This window comes from Oncorhynchus clarkii, chromosome 13 (genome assembly GCF_045791955.1).
Source record: "Oncorhynchus clarkii lewisi isolate Uvic-CL-2024 chromosome 13, UVic_Ocla_1.0, whole genome shotgun sequence".
Taxonomy (NCBI): Eukaryota; Metazoa; Chordata; class Actinopteri; order Salmoniformes; family Salmonidae; genus Oncorhynchus; species Oncorhynchus clarkii.
In genome coordinates, this window is record NC_092159.1 from 21,686,252 (window position 1) to 21,703,229 (window position 16,978).

General features: G+C 42.2%; 1 protein-coding gene across 1 annotated transcript; it reads right to left on the reverse strand.

Moving 5' to 3' along the window:
* LOC139424584 (hexokinase-1-like) lies at positions 1 to 16,701 on the reverse strand. Its single transcript, XM_071176563.1, has 18 exons — positions 16,264 to 16,701; positions 14,453 to 14,615; positions 12,085 to 12,233; positions 11,043 to 11,162; positions 10,545 to 10,640; positions 10,362 to 10,461; positions 9,926 to 10,109; positions 9,392 to 9,547; positions 8,988 to 9,221; positions 8,447 to 8,751; positions 7,929 to 8,077; positions 7,540 to 7,659; positions 6,865 to 6,960; positions 4,511 to 4,610; positions 4,070 to 4,253; positions 3,591 to 3,746; positions 1,397 to 1,630; positions 1 to 1,077 (listed from the first exon to the last, which is right to left on the reverse strand). Exons 1-18 carry the CDS (start codon positions 16,324 to 16,326, stop codon positions 927 to 929), a joined length of 2,760 nt encoding a protein of 919 aa, XP_071032664.1. The 5' UTR covers positions 16,327 to 16,701; the 3' UTR covers positions 1 to 926.
* Between the last annotated feature and the right edge of the window lie 277 nt (positions 16,702 to 16,978).

The following is a 16,978-nucleotide window of genomic DNA, read 5'->3' on the forward strand; positions in this document are numbered from 1 at the left end:
AGTATTTACTGCACAACAAAATATAATTTAATGAATTCACATGTCACAGTTTGAAACACAAATCTATTTTGATATATAAAATAAAAAGATCCAGTACCCTCCATTTGTCTCAGAATAAGGCATGCAGTCTCCATACAGCTTTTGACATGTAAAGCTACAGGTCATGTTACAGTAGGACTCACAGAGACATTCAGTCACAAGTACACACAGAAGCGCTCGGAGTAGCCACTCTTATCTTGGGGCCCATGAACATTTATTCTTTGTGTACACAATGCGTAGGTATAGGTGGGATTGAACACAAAACACAACACCTAAAGTATAGTAGTAATTCACATTTATGTAGCAACAAGGTAGAACACTTTAACTGGAGGGGAGGGGGTGTATGTACTGTAGGTGGTATGTAAAATTATGACTTTTTACAGCCGTGACTCTTGCTTTCCACCCTATAAGCACAGAGGCCTTTTTGGAAAAGATATCTAAAGAGTGTAATCACTATAAAGGAGTTGTTAGTTTCATTCATTGGATCAAATGTTCACTGGTTCAATTGAGAGTTCCACCAAAATACTATTACTCTTGTAACTCGCATATCCAGGAGGAAAGTACAGAAAACTTTTTGGTTTAGTGCAAAATCCAACTTTTGTTATGCAATACACACATTTTGCAATATATTTATCAGATACTTAAGACAACAAGCTATGGAGGAAAATGTACAAACATTCTAAATAAATAAAGGTGAAATATTCTAGTATTTTTAATTCCCTATGCATGCGGACATGTTTCCGGCTGTGAGAGTGGCTAGGTGGGGCAGAGGTGGAGTCACGGCTGCCGGGTCAGGGCTATGGGGAGATGGAGAGAAGGGCTGTGCGGTGGGTGGAAGAAAAGTTGGAGTAGCAGGGCGTTGTCAAGGTGACGAGAGGGGCGACTCATTACGCTTGCAGCGCCTCTTGTGCTCTCTGGCGACAGCCCACGGCTGTGATGAGGGCTGCACCCTTGCCGCTCCCATCCTCCGACAACAGGAAGTTGACGTTACACTTGGGGGCGAGCTCCTTCACTGTCTGGTGGAAGATCCGGGAAAAGCTGGAGAGACAGGGAGACAGGCACACATAGTCAGACGAGTATAAGGATAATTGTCTCTCATAGGACATATCACTGAATTGATGCGGATTCATTACAGTTGTACTCAGAGTTCTATTTCTATGATATCTAAGTAGACAAGATGTAGCAGATGTGAAATGTCCTTATCCACCGACACTAATATCACACGTCATTATGGATATGCTTTTAATTTCCACCATTTAACATTTAAAGGAAGCTTTGGATTTAGTTTGCTATGAGCTAACACTGGCTCTCCTTTTTTCCATCTCCTTTCCTCTCTCTCTAATCCTCCATCACTCACTGTGGGTGCAGTTTGTAGAGTGTTCCGTCCACCCCCACAGTGACGTCCAGGTGGTCCAGCGCTCTGTTCTCGCGAATCTTGTCCACCACGCCGGCCATTCCGGCTCCGCAGATCTGAGCCGCACGGCGGGACACGGTGCTGCATACCTCCTTGACGATGATACTGTCGTCACATGTGCTGTCCAGACCCAGTTGCTGTAGGATGGCCCTGACCTGCAGCAAAGCCAGGCGATCGCTGGGGAAAGAAAGGGTTAAAGGTCAATCAAGAGCCATTGGGTCACTGGATACTGAATAGTTACTTGTGCATACAGGTAGGCCTAATATTGGTTACAGTCTCATAAAGGTGTCTGTATCATATTCTTATGTGTTTGTAACAATGTAGATGCCATTGTTGTGAACAATTTGTAATTGTATTAAGTGTTGGTTCTCAACAGCGTAGATAATCTCTGTACATCCAAAATTACAACAGGATAGTTATGCACACCCCCAGGCACATACAGTGCCTTGCGAAAGTATTCGGCCCCCTTGAACTTTGCGACCTTTTTCCACATTTCAGGCTTCAAACATAAAGATATAAAACTGTATTTTTTTGTGAAGAATCAACAACAAGTGGGACACAATCATGAAGTGGAACGACATTTATTGGATATTTCAAACTTTTTTAACAAATCAAAGAAAAAAAAGAAAAAAAAATTGGGCGTGCAAAATTATTCAGCCCCCATAAGTTAATACTTTGTAGCGCCACCTTTTGCTGTGATTACAGCTGTAAGTGGCTTGGGGTATGTCTCTATCAGTTTTGCACATCGAGAGACTGAAATTTTTTCCCATTCCTCCTTGCAAAACAGCTCGAGCTCAGTGAGGTTGGATGGAGAGCATTTGTGAACAGCAGTTTTCAGTTCTTTCCACAGATTCTCGATTGGATTCAGGTCTGGACTTTGACTTGGCCATTCTAACACCTGGATATGTTTATTTTTGAACCATTCCATTGTAGATTTTGCTTTATGTTTTGGATCATTGTCTTGTTGGAAGACAAATCTCCGTCCCAGTCTCAGGTCTTTTGCAGACTCCATCAGGTTTTCTTCCAGAATGGTCCTGTATTTGGCTCCATCCATCTTCCCATCAATTTTAACCATCTTCCCTGTCCCTGCTGAGGAAAAGCAAGCCCAAAACCATGATGCTGCCACCACCATGTTTGACAGTGGGGATGGTGTGTTCAGCTGTGTTGCTTTTACGCCAAACATAACGTTTTGCATTGTTGCCAAAAAGTTCAATTTTGGTTTCATCTGACCAGAGCACCTTCTTCCACATGTTTGGTGTGTCTCCCAGGTGGCTTGTGGCAAACTTTAAACGACACTTTTTATGGATATCTTTAAGAAATGGCTTTCTTCTTGCCACTCTTCCATAAAGGCCAGATTTGTGCAATATACAACTGATTGTTGTCCTATGGACAGAGTCTCCCACCTCAGCTGTAGATCTCTGCAGTTCATCCAGAGTGATCATGGGCCTCTTGGCTGCATCTCTGATCAGTCTTCTCCTTGTATGAGCTGAAAGTTTGGAGGGACGGCCAGGTCTTGGTAGATTTGCAGTGGTCTGATACTCCTTCCATTTCAATATTATTGCTTGCACAGTGCTCCTTGGGATGTTTAAAGCTTGGGAAATATTTTTGTATCCAAATCCGGCTTTAAACTTCTTCACAACAGTATCTCGGACCTGCCTGGTGTGTTCCTTGTTCTTCATGATTCTCTCTGCGCTTTTAACGGACCTCTGAGACTATCACAGTGCAGGTGCATTTATACGGAGACTTGATTACACACAGGTGGATTGTATTTATCATCATTAGTCATTTAGGTCAACATTGGATCATTCAGAGATCTTCACTGAACTTCTGGAGAGAGTTTGCTGCACTGAAAGTAAAGGGGCTGAATAATTTTGCACACCCAATTTTTCAGTTTTTGATTTGTTAAAAAAGTTTGAAATATCCAATAAATGTCGTTCCACTTCATGATTGTGTCCCACTTGTTGTTAATTCTTCACAAAAAAATACAGTTTTATATCTTTATGTTTGAAGCCTGAAATGTGGCAAAAGGTTGCAAAGTTCAAGGGGGCCGAATACTTTCGCAAGGCACTGTATCCTTAGTTAACAGGGTCAAATTTAAGTACAGCGAGATATTTTTTAGTTTAATCACATTCCCTACCTCTCTATCTGGGACAGGAACTTGGTCTCAAAGATGCCTCTGGTCTTCAGCGTCTCAGAGATCTTTCCACGAAACAGGAAGCCGCGCTTGGTCAGGTCAATCAGGATGTTCCTCACAATTTCTCCCAGGTACATGCCGCTACACATCTTCTCATACCTGAGACATGGAGTGAAACATACCCAAAGTTTGAGGCATATAACTTAGTTATTTACTTAGGCCCATCTCTCCTCAGGGAGCTTAGTACAGTAGGCCATCTATGACTCTTAGTCTAACATACCAACAATCAAAACCAAGCACCGTTTTATTATGGATAACATTCAAGTATTTTAGAGTCAAGGATTCTGGTTCAAATAAAGTACAGATGCACACTCAGGCCATTAACAAAACACTTAGGCCAAAAAAACAACAACTTAAAAAACACATTTCAACCTATCCTGTGCTCAGAGAGCCATTTACTAGTTTGACTGTTCATTTGTCACCTCTGTTTGCCCTCGTTGAGTGAGTTCTCGTCCACGGCGCGGTCGTACTGCGTCCTGATATCGTCCAGGCACCCGTTGTCCCCGAAGGCACCCCACTCCATGTTGACGCACATGCGTCCCTCATTCCCCTCCACCGTCTCTATGTTCCTCATCTCTTCCATGTAACACGCATTACTGCCCGTCCCTGTTAGAATGAACGTGACATCCCAGGTCTTAGGTCTATAATGCACATGACATCCCAGGTCTATAAATCTGTACAGTATTACATGTAATGCGAATATACTACTTATTACAATGTACATTACAGTAAATTCTATACAATTTGGTATGAAAGTTTTAACCATTAGCTTTGTATCCAATTTCATCAACTTATTTTGCAATTGATAGAAAAAAACATTTTGTAATGTAAGTGTTGATTAAATTAAGTAGTGTCCTGTATACCTGCAATAAGTCCAACCTCACAGGTGGGCTCTTCATATGCACATGTCATCATTGTTCCAACAGTGTCGTTCACCACAGCTACCACATCCAGGTCAAACTCCTACACATACACACAACACACAAACAACATTATGAGTTGAACAGTACATTTGAGTGAGTTGAACTTTTCATTTTCTGCTTCACCCAATGCTTTAAATAGTAACCTCATTCGTCACCTTAATTTACTGTCACAACCAGAAAACAAACCTCCATTTAAAGTCATGCATAATGTCATAAAGCAAAAAACAAGAACACACAAACTGTAAATTGATTGAGTACATTTCAAATATTATTTTCAGTGTGAGTGTTGTTGTGTACAAATGGTTGTTTTTCAACGAATGAACCACTTTTCTCCCCTGGAAATGTTAGTGAATGGCTAGTTCAACTGAAAGATGATATCAGACATGGCAACCTTTCAAATAGCACTTTAAGAACAATGCAACCCACTGACCCTCCACACACTCATTATTATGCAGAAGCTCAGACAGGGGACAGACAGGCATACACACACACACACACACACACACACACACACACACACACACGCGCGCACACGCACACACACACACACACACACACACACACACACACACACACACACACAATTAACAAAGAGATATCATATTCCCATTCCCATTTGTAAAGATCCTGATTTTTTGTTGCTGCTAGAACTATAAACTCGCAATTCGGGTCACAAAAATGGTCACGACAAACACTCAAGTTAATTTGACTTATACTTTGCCTGTAAAGATTTACAGTCATTTTTTGCATTCTTGTTTATTACAATTTTCTCATGTTAATAACATGCTATTCAAACAATTTCCACACCTCTGCATTGCGGTAGTCTCAGAAATCCAACCCTAGGCAACGCAGTGACTAGGGACTGGTTTCAGTAATGGACTCTTATGTTATAGATGAACTAGGTCACTACATGATGGCTAGGTCACTATGTCGATAAAAAAAATGCTATTATCTTGGCTCTCCCACAAATCACGAGGCAGTCAAGCCAGAATGTCGCGATTCAAAACCAAAGCTTGCAGGGAAAACTTTTGCAGTGGTTTTAGTTAAGGTAGTTGATGCAAAATAGCCACTTGCGAAATGCACTCCTAAAAAATAACCAAAGTGATCTCCATCTTGCTAGCTAATATTTAGTATTTTATTGAAGCCGATAAAGTAGTGACCTAGATAGTGACGTACTTCCTCTATGCCAAAATAGTCCATCATTGAAACCAGGCTCTAGTCACTGTGTTGCCCAGGGACAGGTTTTCGAGACTGGCATTGCAGTTCCGTTTTACCTGTTTTGTTTTTTTCCTGAATGAATTTACTCATTGACATTCAACTAATACTTACTCCATCCTCCATCTAAAAGGGTGAAATTGATTAAAAAAAAGATACTGAGAAACATGTTGGTGTGTGATTTGGGCTGAGAACCCCTCAGAACAACAAGTCCAGAATGACTGAACCACATTGAGTAAAACTGAATTTTTGCAGCACTGCTGAAAGTTGCCAATGGAGACATAGCATATGCTACTAGAATATGCCCCTAACGATAATTTAGGGTGATATGCTATTGTTTTAAAAATATATTGTTGTCTGGCATTTTGCATTGTTTAATAAATGTATACATTATTACCTGGGATGGTATCAGTATCTCCAACCGCATAGAGTGATTTATTGTTGATAAATGGTGTTATGAATGAGATCAACCATTACGTGGGCTGTTAATGTTGATGGTGACTGAGACAGTGCATGAGTGTAATGAGAGTTCCACACAGTATTGCCAATTTAGCGATTTTGTTGCTAGATTTAGCGAGTTTTCAGACCCCTCCAGTGACTTTTATTTGGGTAAAAGGGCCTAGCAACAAATTTAGCTACTTTTCAGGCTGCCTTTGGGGAGTTTTGCCACCAAGGGTTTCTATGGTTTTGATAGCATTTAGCGACTTTTCCCACTCAAACTTTCTTCTTCCGCAAACAATGGGAGAAGCTGTCTGTGCAAGAAAAGTCACTGCAATGGTGCACACACAGGCAGAGAAGCACAAGGGAAGGGGGTGTGAGATGGAAGAGGTGGCGAAAATGCTATGTCGGGGACTGCAGCTGTGCAGGGCAAATTGGTGCTGTGACTCGTCATGGCAACGCCAAAACGTCATCTAGCGACTTCTAGCGACAAATCAATGAGCCAGTAGTGATTCTCACTAAAACATTGTTGGCAACTGGTTCCACACCAGTTATTTGATTCTACTCTATGGAGTTATATTGTGGGGAGGTGTTACATATTATCACAGTGGTGTGAAATAAGGCGTGGTGTCCAACCTCACCTCTTTCCTCTTGATGCCCTCCCGGAGAAGCTCCACCACGTCTTCACCCTCACAGTCTGTGCATTTGAAGCCTTTGGTCCAGTTCACAAGGATACCCTGAAAAACAGAAAAGGCACTTTTTGGTTACACTACGATCACCTAGAGCTGGATGATATGGCCAAAAATCCATATTGCGATAAATTATGTTAATTTATGCAATAACGCTAAATAGAACAATACATTTATAACAATGCACACCACAGTTATTTTTTATTACACTTTAAACAAAAACAAAGATTTATTGTTGTAGCCATCAAATGTCCCATTAACAATCACCCATATTAGCAAACTTATTTAATTTCAAACTTCACATTTCTCTAGTATAGGCTACTTATCTATTTAATGATATCAGCAAAATACCTTTAATAAGTGGTCGGTGTCAATCATTTTCGGTTTATCGTCCCCGCTCTACGATCACCATAATACATTAACTTGATATTCGGTGCATCCACATATTTTATAGTTATAGCAGACATGACTGTCACTCTGAGAACGATCAATGATATATACTGTGAAATGCGAATGTTGATCATAATTGTCAGTGAGAGTGATTCCATTTTTGGAGGATCATGCATAACAGGATATATTTTGGGTTCCCATCCAGGGTAGATGTTAGCCAGCAGATAAACTACTCACCGCATCCAGGCTCTTCTGGTGGCAGGGGAAGGAAAAGGTGAAGCCCAGAGGCAGACGGGCGCTCTTCATGCCCATGTAGTCCAGGAAGTCAGAGATGCAGTACACAATGTGGTCAAAGAGCTGGAGGAAACGGTGGAAAAAACGTCTTTAATCATACGCTGACTGCATTCATTAATTCATAAATTATGAGTTTAATGATTCATTGGCTTGATGATGTGCTGACTGTATTTCAGTGCAGACAGAAATAAATTAGACTCAATTTATGGATGGAGAAATTACTGAAGTACGTATCTGGACATTTGAAAATGGATGAATCATAGTTCATGAATTGAGACCTAATCTAATGGCGTTTGGCTAATGACATTTAGTATTTTGAGCCATTGCTTTACCTCCTCTCCCGTGCCCTGCATGACCTCGATGGGAATGGCGTAGATTTTGTTGTGCATCTCCACTGTACGCCTTTTCCCACTTCGGATCTTAACCAGCAGCACCCGGAAGTTTGTCCCTCCCAGATCCAGAGCCAGGAAATCCCCATTTTCTGTAACACGAGGGCTGGCTAATTAGATAATGATATTACAATGCCATACAAACTACCACTATTTCCATAAGATATTCTCATGCTTCAAATGTTGATCCTCATAGATTATACAAAAGGTACAAAAAGTAGACCAATTATGAAAGCACTGAAGCTTTTAAACTTTTTTGGGGGTCAGTCCCATTTTATTCCCTAACAGTTGAACAAGGAATTCCTCCATGGAGGTGTAATTTATTTCCTGAATCGGCTACATTTCAGATGGAACTGATTCCCGCCAAATCTGAATAGTGGTGATAAGATATATTAATTCTTTCTTTAAATCCTTCCTGCAATCCATCCATCCATCCTTCCACAACCCCTCCTATCGGTCACCTGTTCCGTCAGGCGTGCTGCGCACGTAGGTGGGCAGCATCTTGACGGTGGCCGAGTCGTGAGTCTTTTTCCCCAGGCCGTTCTCGATCTCCGTCCTCATCCTTTTCTTCACCTCCAGCAGCTGGGCTTTGCTCAGACGGAACTCAGCCAGTGTCTGGGCGATCTGGCGCGTCTGGTCAGCCAGACGGTATGCCACCGCCGTCACCATGGCAGCACCCTTAGCACTTCCGCTCTCGGACAGCAGGAAACGGACGTCAGAGTCGGGCACCAAACGCCGCACCGTCTTGTGGAGACGCCGGGCATATCTGCAGAGAGAAGAGAAGGGCGGATGGATGGAAGAGATTACAAGCTGTTTGGATTTCTGTATTGAAGCCTAGTACTCGGGGAAATGTCAATCTTGATAAGTTATTGCGTCATCACTTGTGGTAGAGACCAGCATATTTTTTGACACCTGTGGCTATTTTGAAATTCCTTCCTGTTCTCTTATTGTGTTCTTGCACAGAGGAGGTCCTATCGACCTCCAGTAGGATTGAGTACTCACTGAGGGTGCATCTTGTACATCGACCCATCAATGCCCACAGTGGTGCGCAGGCGGGCGACTCCCTTGTTGTCCTTCAGCCGAGTAAGGATACCTCCCAGTGTAGCTGCGATGAGGTTCGCAGAGCGGAAGGATACGATGGTGCACACGTGTTGCACGGCAACACAGTCCTCTTGAGAAGGCTCCACACCAAGCCTCGTTAGAATCTCTTTGCATTTGGTCAGGCCTTCCTTGCTCCTGTCATGGGGAGAGAGAGGTCAATGGCAAGTATTTATGTAGTGCTTGAGCTCTACAACTCACTTAGCCTCAAATAACTTTTCATTGTATGTAATGGAGGTCATATAGTCCACAAAAACAATGGAGTGTATAATTTCCTTTTAAGAAACTGTCCATGGTTGACCTCTTACTTCTCAATGGCTGAAACATGCTTAGTTTCGATCTTCCCTTTTGTCAGAAGTTCGGGGGTTATCCGACCCTCGAACAGCAGTCCCTCCTTGGCCATCTTGACCAGGATGAGGCGGACCAGCTCTCCCATGAACATCCCGCTGGCCATCTTCTCAAAACTTCCCAGACAAAGACACAACAGAGACACTGTCAGTTGATTTTTAGGGCTTGTAAACAAATACACAGCTTTACGTTCTCTGAGGATTTATTGTTATGTAACATGACTCTTCTTGGAGATGTTGTAAATACCTGCTTGGGTTAAACAATGGCTACAATGTTTTCTGTTTTATCTTGGCGGTGAGGGTGGCAAGCCCCTGGCCTGGAGCCCTATATATTTATCACTTGTAGTGCAAAAAAGTGACTGATTCAATGGAAGTTTAACTGACAAATTGCACTGGAATTAGCTTTAGGTTATAACTCCGTTATAGCAACAACCATAAACACATATTCCACATAGCAGTCCTGAGTACAATGCAGGCCCTGCAGTCTTGACTTACAGCTGTTTCCCAGGGTTGAGGGAGCCTCGGTCGATCTCCCGGTCAAACTCTGTACGGAGGTCCTCCAGGGACCCGTCGTCCCCGAACGCCCCCCACTCTGTGTTGATACACATCCTGCCCTCGTCTCCCTCCACCATGTCAATGTGCCGCAGCTCCTCCATATAGCAGGCATTAGTACCAGTACCTGAAAGTACACCCAGCCTAGTAAATAACCTGTCTGGAGCACTACGGCAAGCCAGATGAGAATACTGTTCCACAAAATCGACATCTGCTTAATTTTCATTAGAGCTGTGCCTCTCTGTGTAGAATTTAGAATTAACACGAGTCTACAAAGCCACGGCCATTCTTTGCCATTGGCAAGCTGAACATTTATTTTACCACCTTTTATCAATAACCCTTTTGTGCAATAATTGTATTGAATGTTGTGTATCCTCACCTATGATGATGCCAACTTCACATCGTTGATCGTCGAACCCACAGGTCATCATCGTTCCGGTTGTGTCATTGACCACTGCCATGATGTCAGCTTCATAGTCCTGACAAATACAATATGTTTTCTAAATCTCTTCTAGTGGCACACGTGGTAATTCAATTATTGTTAAGAAATAAGAAAGCTCACCCCTCGTTTCTTGATGGCCTTGTTCAGAAGCTTCACGACATCCATGCCTTCTACACCACTCACTTTGAACTTCTTTGTCCAAGTCACTAAGACGGCCTGTAATAGACAGCACTTTCTTTAATAAATCTGTCCTATGACCACCTAGAGCTAGTCTTAGGTAGTCTTAGGTAGTCTTAGCTAGTCTTGGCTAGTCTTGGCTAGTGTTGGCTAGTGCTGGCTAGTGTTGGCTTTGTGGACTTTCTTTTTTATTACATCATTTTTTTAATTAGGATTTTGTCCCCCCAGGCAGGTACCACCCCCACAGTTATTTACTCTACAACAGAACTGTACAAACTCAAACCCTAAAAGTTGTCTTATACTTTAATATATATTTATATTATAATGATATTATATAAATATATTATATAAATATATTATAATGCCATTTATTATGGTTTCTCAACATCTCAAATAAAGCATTAAAACATTATACATGCATACATTATTGGAACCTCTTACCTCGTCCAGTTTAGTTTGTGCACATGGGAAGGAGAATGTGAATCCTACAGGTAGTTTTTTATCCTTGATCTTTTGTTTCTCCATGAAGTCACCAAGGCATTCTGCGACATGGTCAAAGAGCTACAGACATAAAAATAACTTGCATTGAGGTGTGAGACAGAAGCACGTAGTTATACAATTACACATAATAACAGTAGCAGCAAGGCAACCATATTGGCTTATCAAACACTTAATTAACAATTAAACTGGTTTGAATTGGTGAATCATCCCCATATTATGACTTACCCTCTTGCTCTTTTGCACCCCAGTATCTCTACTTGCACATCATCATCTGCACATCTATCACTCCAGTATTATTGCAAAATTGTAATTATTTTTGCCTCTAGGGCCTATTTATTGCCTGCCTCCCTACTCTTCTACATTTGCACACACTGTACATAGATTTTTCTATTTTTCTTTCTTTTGTGTTATTGACTGTACGTTTGTTTATGTGTAGCTCTGTGTAATTGTTTTTGTCACATTGCTTTGCTTTATCTTGGCCAGGGTGCAGTTGTAAATGAGAACTTGTTCTCAACTGGCCTACCCGGTTAAATAAAGATGAAAAAATAAAAAATCATGATGGTGGCCAGCAGTTCTTCAAGTCAGTCCTATCGGTTACAGCATGGAATGTTTTTTGTTTCAACCAATCACAATTGATCTCTCCCGTTACAGAATTGTTGTGGGTATCACGTTACCGTTGCCAACTGCCCTCTCTCGGGGAGTTTCAACAGTCAACAGAGGTCAACAGTGTTGTGATGGGGGTCTTGATGTCACATCCACTTCATAGGACAAACAGATCCATACAACAATATTGAGTGACTGCTTTTATAAAGTGATCCTTATTGTTTATTGAGAACCTCTGATGTGAGTGAATGAGACTATAGGTGATGGTCTGGGAGTGTTTGGGGAGTTTTGAGGATTTTTTGTTGTGTTTTAGTGTGTTTTGTTTTGTTTTTGAGGGTGTTTTGTTTGTTTTTTGGTGGTGTTTTGTGGTGTTGTTGACCTGCGTCCCACTCCCATGGATAATGTCCTCAGGGGTCTCGTAGACCAGGCTTTCCATCTGAACCGGCTGCTTCTTGTCTTGTGTCACCTTCACACGCAGGATACGGAAGTTGGAGCCACCCAGATCCAGAGCTAAGAAATCCCCCTTTTCTGTCAGATTGGAGAAAATAAAATAAAAACGCAGAAAAAAATACAACATGAACTATTTTCTAGTGTCTTTCAAGCAGTGTGTTACTAACTACAAAATTCATTTTAGGTGAACTGAATTGATTGCCTGCCAGGTGCTATATATCAGGATTATATGTCATTATAGGAAGGTAGGAAGGGAGACAAAATCATACTATGTCCTCAAAAGGTAAAGCAAGGCCTGTTTATATTGATTGTATAGATCAGGCACCAAGCTGATCTAATTACATTACATCTGTCTGGTGTTGACCACAGAGCATTATCACAATCTGTTCCCTTGACCTGTCTGGAATGAAATGTCACTGAGCTGTATTGGATGGAGGTGTGTCTGATGGCCTACAGACTAGAGGATGACTCCATTTGTAGCTGCCATTAAAGCAAAGTAGAATTCTATCCTCAGGCTAACTAGGTAATGTTCTGTTATAACACTGTTATAGAGTACTGCTGTTCCATCTAGATTGTAGTTTACAGTAAAGGGCCAACAGTTAAAAGCATTCTCCACTGTTGATATTCATTGTGCCTTACTCTGTAAAGAAACCATCACAGAAAATATATTACTTGTGTTGCTATCTTGTTGATCATGGCGTTGATGGCTTGTAATTGGCCTGTGTAACTAAGTAAATTGTTGATAATACTTTTACACACATCTCACATACTTGATACATATCAGTTGTCAGCTGTCACCATAGTCTCAACTTTGAACTTTGACTCAATCCCCCTTCCCGGACCCCCTCATGTCCAGTGGCTGAAAACGATGGCTATTTATAACATGCGAGATGACAGGGTACTGCTCAAGGCAGAATGGCTTTATGAAACAACCCCTCTGCAAGGCTAGCCTTGTTGGGCCTTGGCATTTACTGTCCATAGGCCACTCTGTTTACAAACAAAGATAGGCCACCCTGGTCTATGCATAGGTTGGATGTTTGGAGTTAACCTCTTGACAATGTCCTCTACTCTCAGCAGTGGCCTCTACAATCAGCAGTCGGCTCTACTATCAGTGGCCTCTACTATCAGCAAGTTCAAAATAGCTTTCTAACATTTTATTATCAGGCAACATTTTACGTATAGTATTTCCCCTCCCCTTCTCCAAAGTAATAACTTTATGCCTGTTGACATTCAACATTACATTTGTTAATGTAACCCAATACTCTAGTTATTCATTTACGAGGGCTGGGCATTTTAACTGATGTTGAAAGGCAATCAGCAGTAAACAAACAAGGAAACAGACAGTGAACTCAACTCCTCTTTTTTTAATGTCTTAAACTATAAATCTTACCTGTAACTTTAAACTAAACTACAACATATACATTTTATATACTATAAACTGAAAGAAATCACTCCAACTGTCCCCAATAAACCCAACTACACTAACGGTAGATCCCTGCATCATTTTGCACGAGCTCAGTGTCTCTGTATCTAGCAGTTGAATGATCAGCGTCAGCGATATTAAATGTTATCGTGCACTGCTATACCACAGCTAATTATACTGACAGCCCATAGACATTCTAGTGGCCACAGAGAGCACTGCTTTGCTCCTGGGCTCACAACAATGGCGCTAGGTGGCCATATGACCTGCCAAGTTCAAATACAGGGGCCACACAGTACACACAAAAAGCCTAATGTCACAGAATGGCACTGGACATTTAAAACAACTCAGCACATTTTTGCAGGACAGATAAAGCTGGGAGTGTAGTGTGTGCTTTAAAGTGCTTACAGTATAAACACTATTTTCTATGTAGAGTTAAAGGTCCAATAGTGGTAATTTGGTGCTTTTACTGTAGAAGTAACCTGAAAGGACATGCCAGTAGATATGCAAGCTGCAGGTCAAAATGGGATCCATGCCATTTTCCTATGATTATGAATGTATAGGTTTTTTGTTATGCAGAGAGGCAGCTAACATCATCAGTGTGGATTATTTCCAATGTGTATATTGCTGTACTTTAAGAGATTGAACGGGATAATCACGTTCCAATTTGTAACATATTAAATTAATTTTAATTCGTAACATATCATCCGAATTGCAGGAAAATTATTATTAAATTTTTTTGCAGGATATAACATATAATACGAAATAGATGACTTTGTGCACAATTTTCGGGGACCTGTTTTGGCTCGTGAACCAACTGAGCCACACAGAACCACTATTGTTTTGAAGTTTACTCTGTATTAACTTGACACTTTACCTGATCCATCAGGGATGGACCTGACAAAGGTGGGCAGCATCTTGACGGTCGCGGTGGTGTTGGTGTCGCGGCCCAGCCCGTTCTCCAGCTCCCGCCGGAACCGACACTTGATGTCATGCAGCGTCTCGTCAGAGAAACGCATGGAGTAAAGGTACTTGTCGATCTATAGACCACCGCAGGAAAGAATGGATACAATATGTTATGATGATATGTCATCATGATACAGTATATACAAGGATTAGGGTCATGAGTTTTTACTGACCCTATTATGTATCGTTATGATACTGTATATTACTCAACCAATGATGGAGTGCAGGTACTTAGCAATATGAAGACAGACAGACATTACAAGTTGTTATATTATTCCAGAGTGCAATGGAACACAATCCAGAGGGAACAACTGGATAGGATCCACAGATTATTATATCATCTCTTGCAGTGGCATTAGTATTCACCAGTCGCTATGGGGCTCCAAAAAGAAGAGCTGAGCTGAACAATATTACTGCTGTAGAGCCGATAGCTGGAGAATGATTGTCCTGAAATAAATAGCATTGTGCAGCCTTCACATACTGCGAGTATGTGTGTGGCGATAGGAATTTAGTAGTAGTAGGCTACAAACATTATGTAATGCATGCTATCAGAGACCATCTGTTTTCATCACAATGATAAATACTAGTACAATTTTGGTACAATGTTTTATCATTAAGATATATTAGAATTCATTATGAGAATATTAAATTAAGTATAGTAGTAGTATAATATACTGTCATAATAATTGACATCATAAAATATTTTGCTGAATCAGCTCTCGTACTGGTCTTAATCAGGATTGTGATGGTTAACTGGGTTTATTCCCAGGGGCCTGAACATTTTCACTGCTGTGGTGAATCACACATTAGCTAGCAACAGTACTAGGGGCACGTGCACATGCTGCACTACACGTCACGCATGACATCACAAATCCTGTCCCACACTCCGTCAGAGAATGAGCCAATCTGTCTTTACTCAGTCTCTAGGGGATGTCACACAGGTCAAGTCAAAACCAATGGATTTATTAATGTATAATGTGTGTCCTGAGACAACTAGATGCTCTCTCTGATGCTTGTCTGACATCTACATGTCGTGCCTTGTTTCTGTTCTGAAGTCAACATCTGTCTATCACTAACGGGCATGTTCGCTCCTATCCACAGGAATGAGCGAGGGAATTGATTTGGTTACAGGCCTAGTGTCAGGGGGGCAGGATGGTGAGGCAAGGTGTGGTTTGGCATTTTAACCGTTTCCATGACGATGGAGAGGGAGAGACCGAGAGAGGAGTCAGAGAGAGAGAGAGAGAGAGAGAGAGAGAAGAGGGGGAAGGAGAGAGGAAGTGCTCACTGCTTCCTTCCCAGCAGCCCCTAGCTCACAGACACCTGTCTGCTTCAGACGCCCTGGCAACAGATGCCCCGGAAACGCTCCTTAGCGAGGAGAGGGGGGCTAGCATGCACTGCATCACGACCACCACCAGCTAGCCCACCCAGCTGGCACATCCTAATCTCAAGGACACACACTGCATTTATTACAAACTGCACACTCCTGTTCCAATACTTACTATAGACAAGACTAACCACTCATCAAAATTAAATCAGATGTCCATCATGGCATGCCTCCCAAAGCTCCGTCCTCGCCCAGCCTCATCAAACGCCCCAGAGACATATTGATATGCATGGAGCATCAACCATCAACCGGTGACCATGGCTGTCAGTAGCATCTACACTTACAAAACTGACCCATTCTAGAGGGAAGAGTACAGTAAAAGTGTTGTAGTCACTCACCTTCTTAACCTGGTCATCCTTCAGCTCAGTGAAGTAATATGCCAGAAGCTGTGCCGCTATCATCCTGCCTGCACGTATGCGAGGGCTGTCAGCGACTGACGGACGGAGGTGAGAGAAAAGAGAGGAAAGAACAACCGATATCGAAGCTCTCGTTTGTCCTTCACTGATCCCTTCTTTATCCTAATGTGAAGAAAAGCAGGCCTGAGCTGCCCTAGTCCCACTTGAAGAGAGTTGTGAGGTAAAAGTGCTAGTAAAACAGTGAAGAGGAAGAAGCTATGCCTGGGTTGCACACACAGGCACACACACAGTGTCTTGTCTGTGTCTCAGTGCTGTGGTGCTAGCTTTCCTAGCTTCTCTCTGCTAGCTGCCTGGCTGTCGGTGAATGCAGTGCTGCACTGGAATGGTGGTCAGCTATGCCCTGCCCCCACTGTACACTCTGATTGGCTGAGCCGGGGCTGCTGGGGTAGGGGTATGGCAAGGGGAGGGTGGGCTGAGGACTTCACCTTCAGCTCAGCAAAGGAGGAGAGGAGCGGGGGATAGGAAGAGAGAGATAGAGGTGGGAGATGGGGATTGCAAGAGAAATGGATAAGGGAGGAAGTGGAGGATTAGTTGATACAGTATCCCACCCCTCTGCTCACAGCAGCAGAGAGAGAGAGATCGAAAGAGAGGCATAGAGAAAAAGGGGCACGTGACAGACATGCCGGCCGGGAGAGAC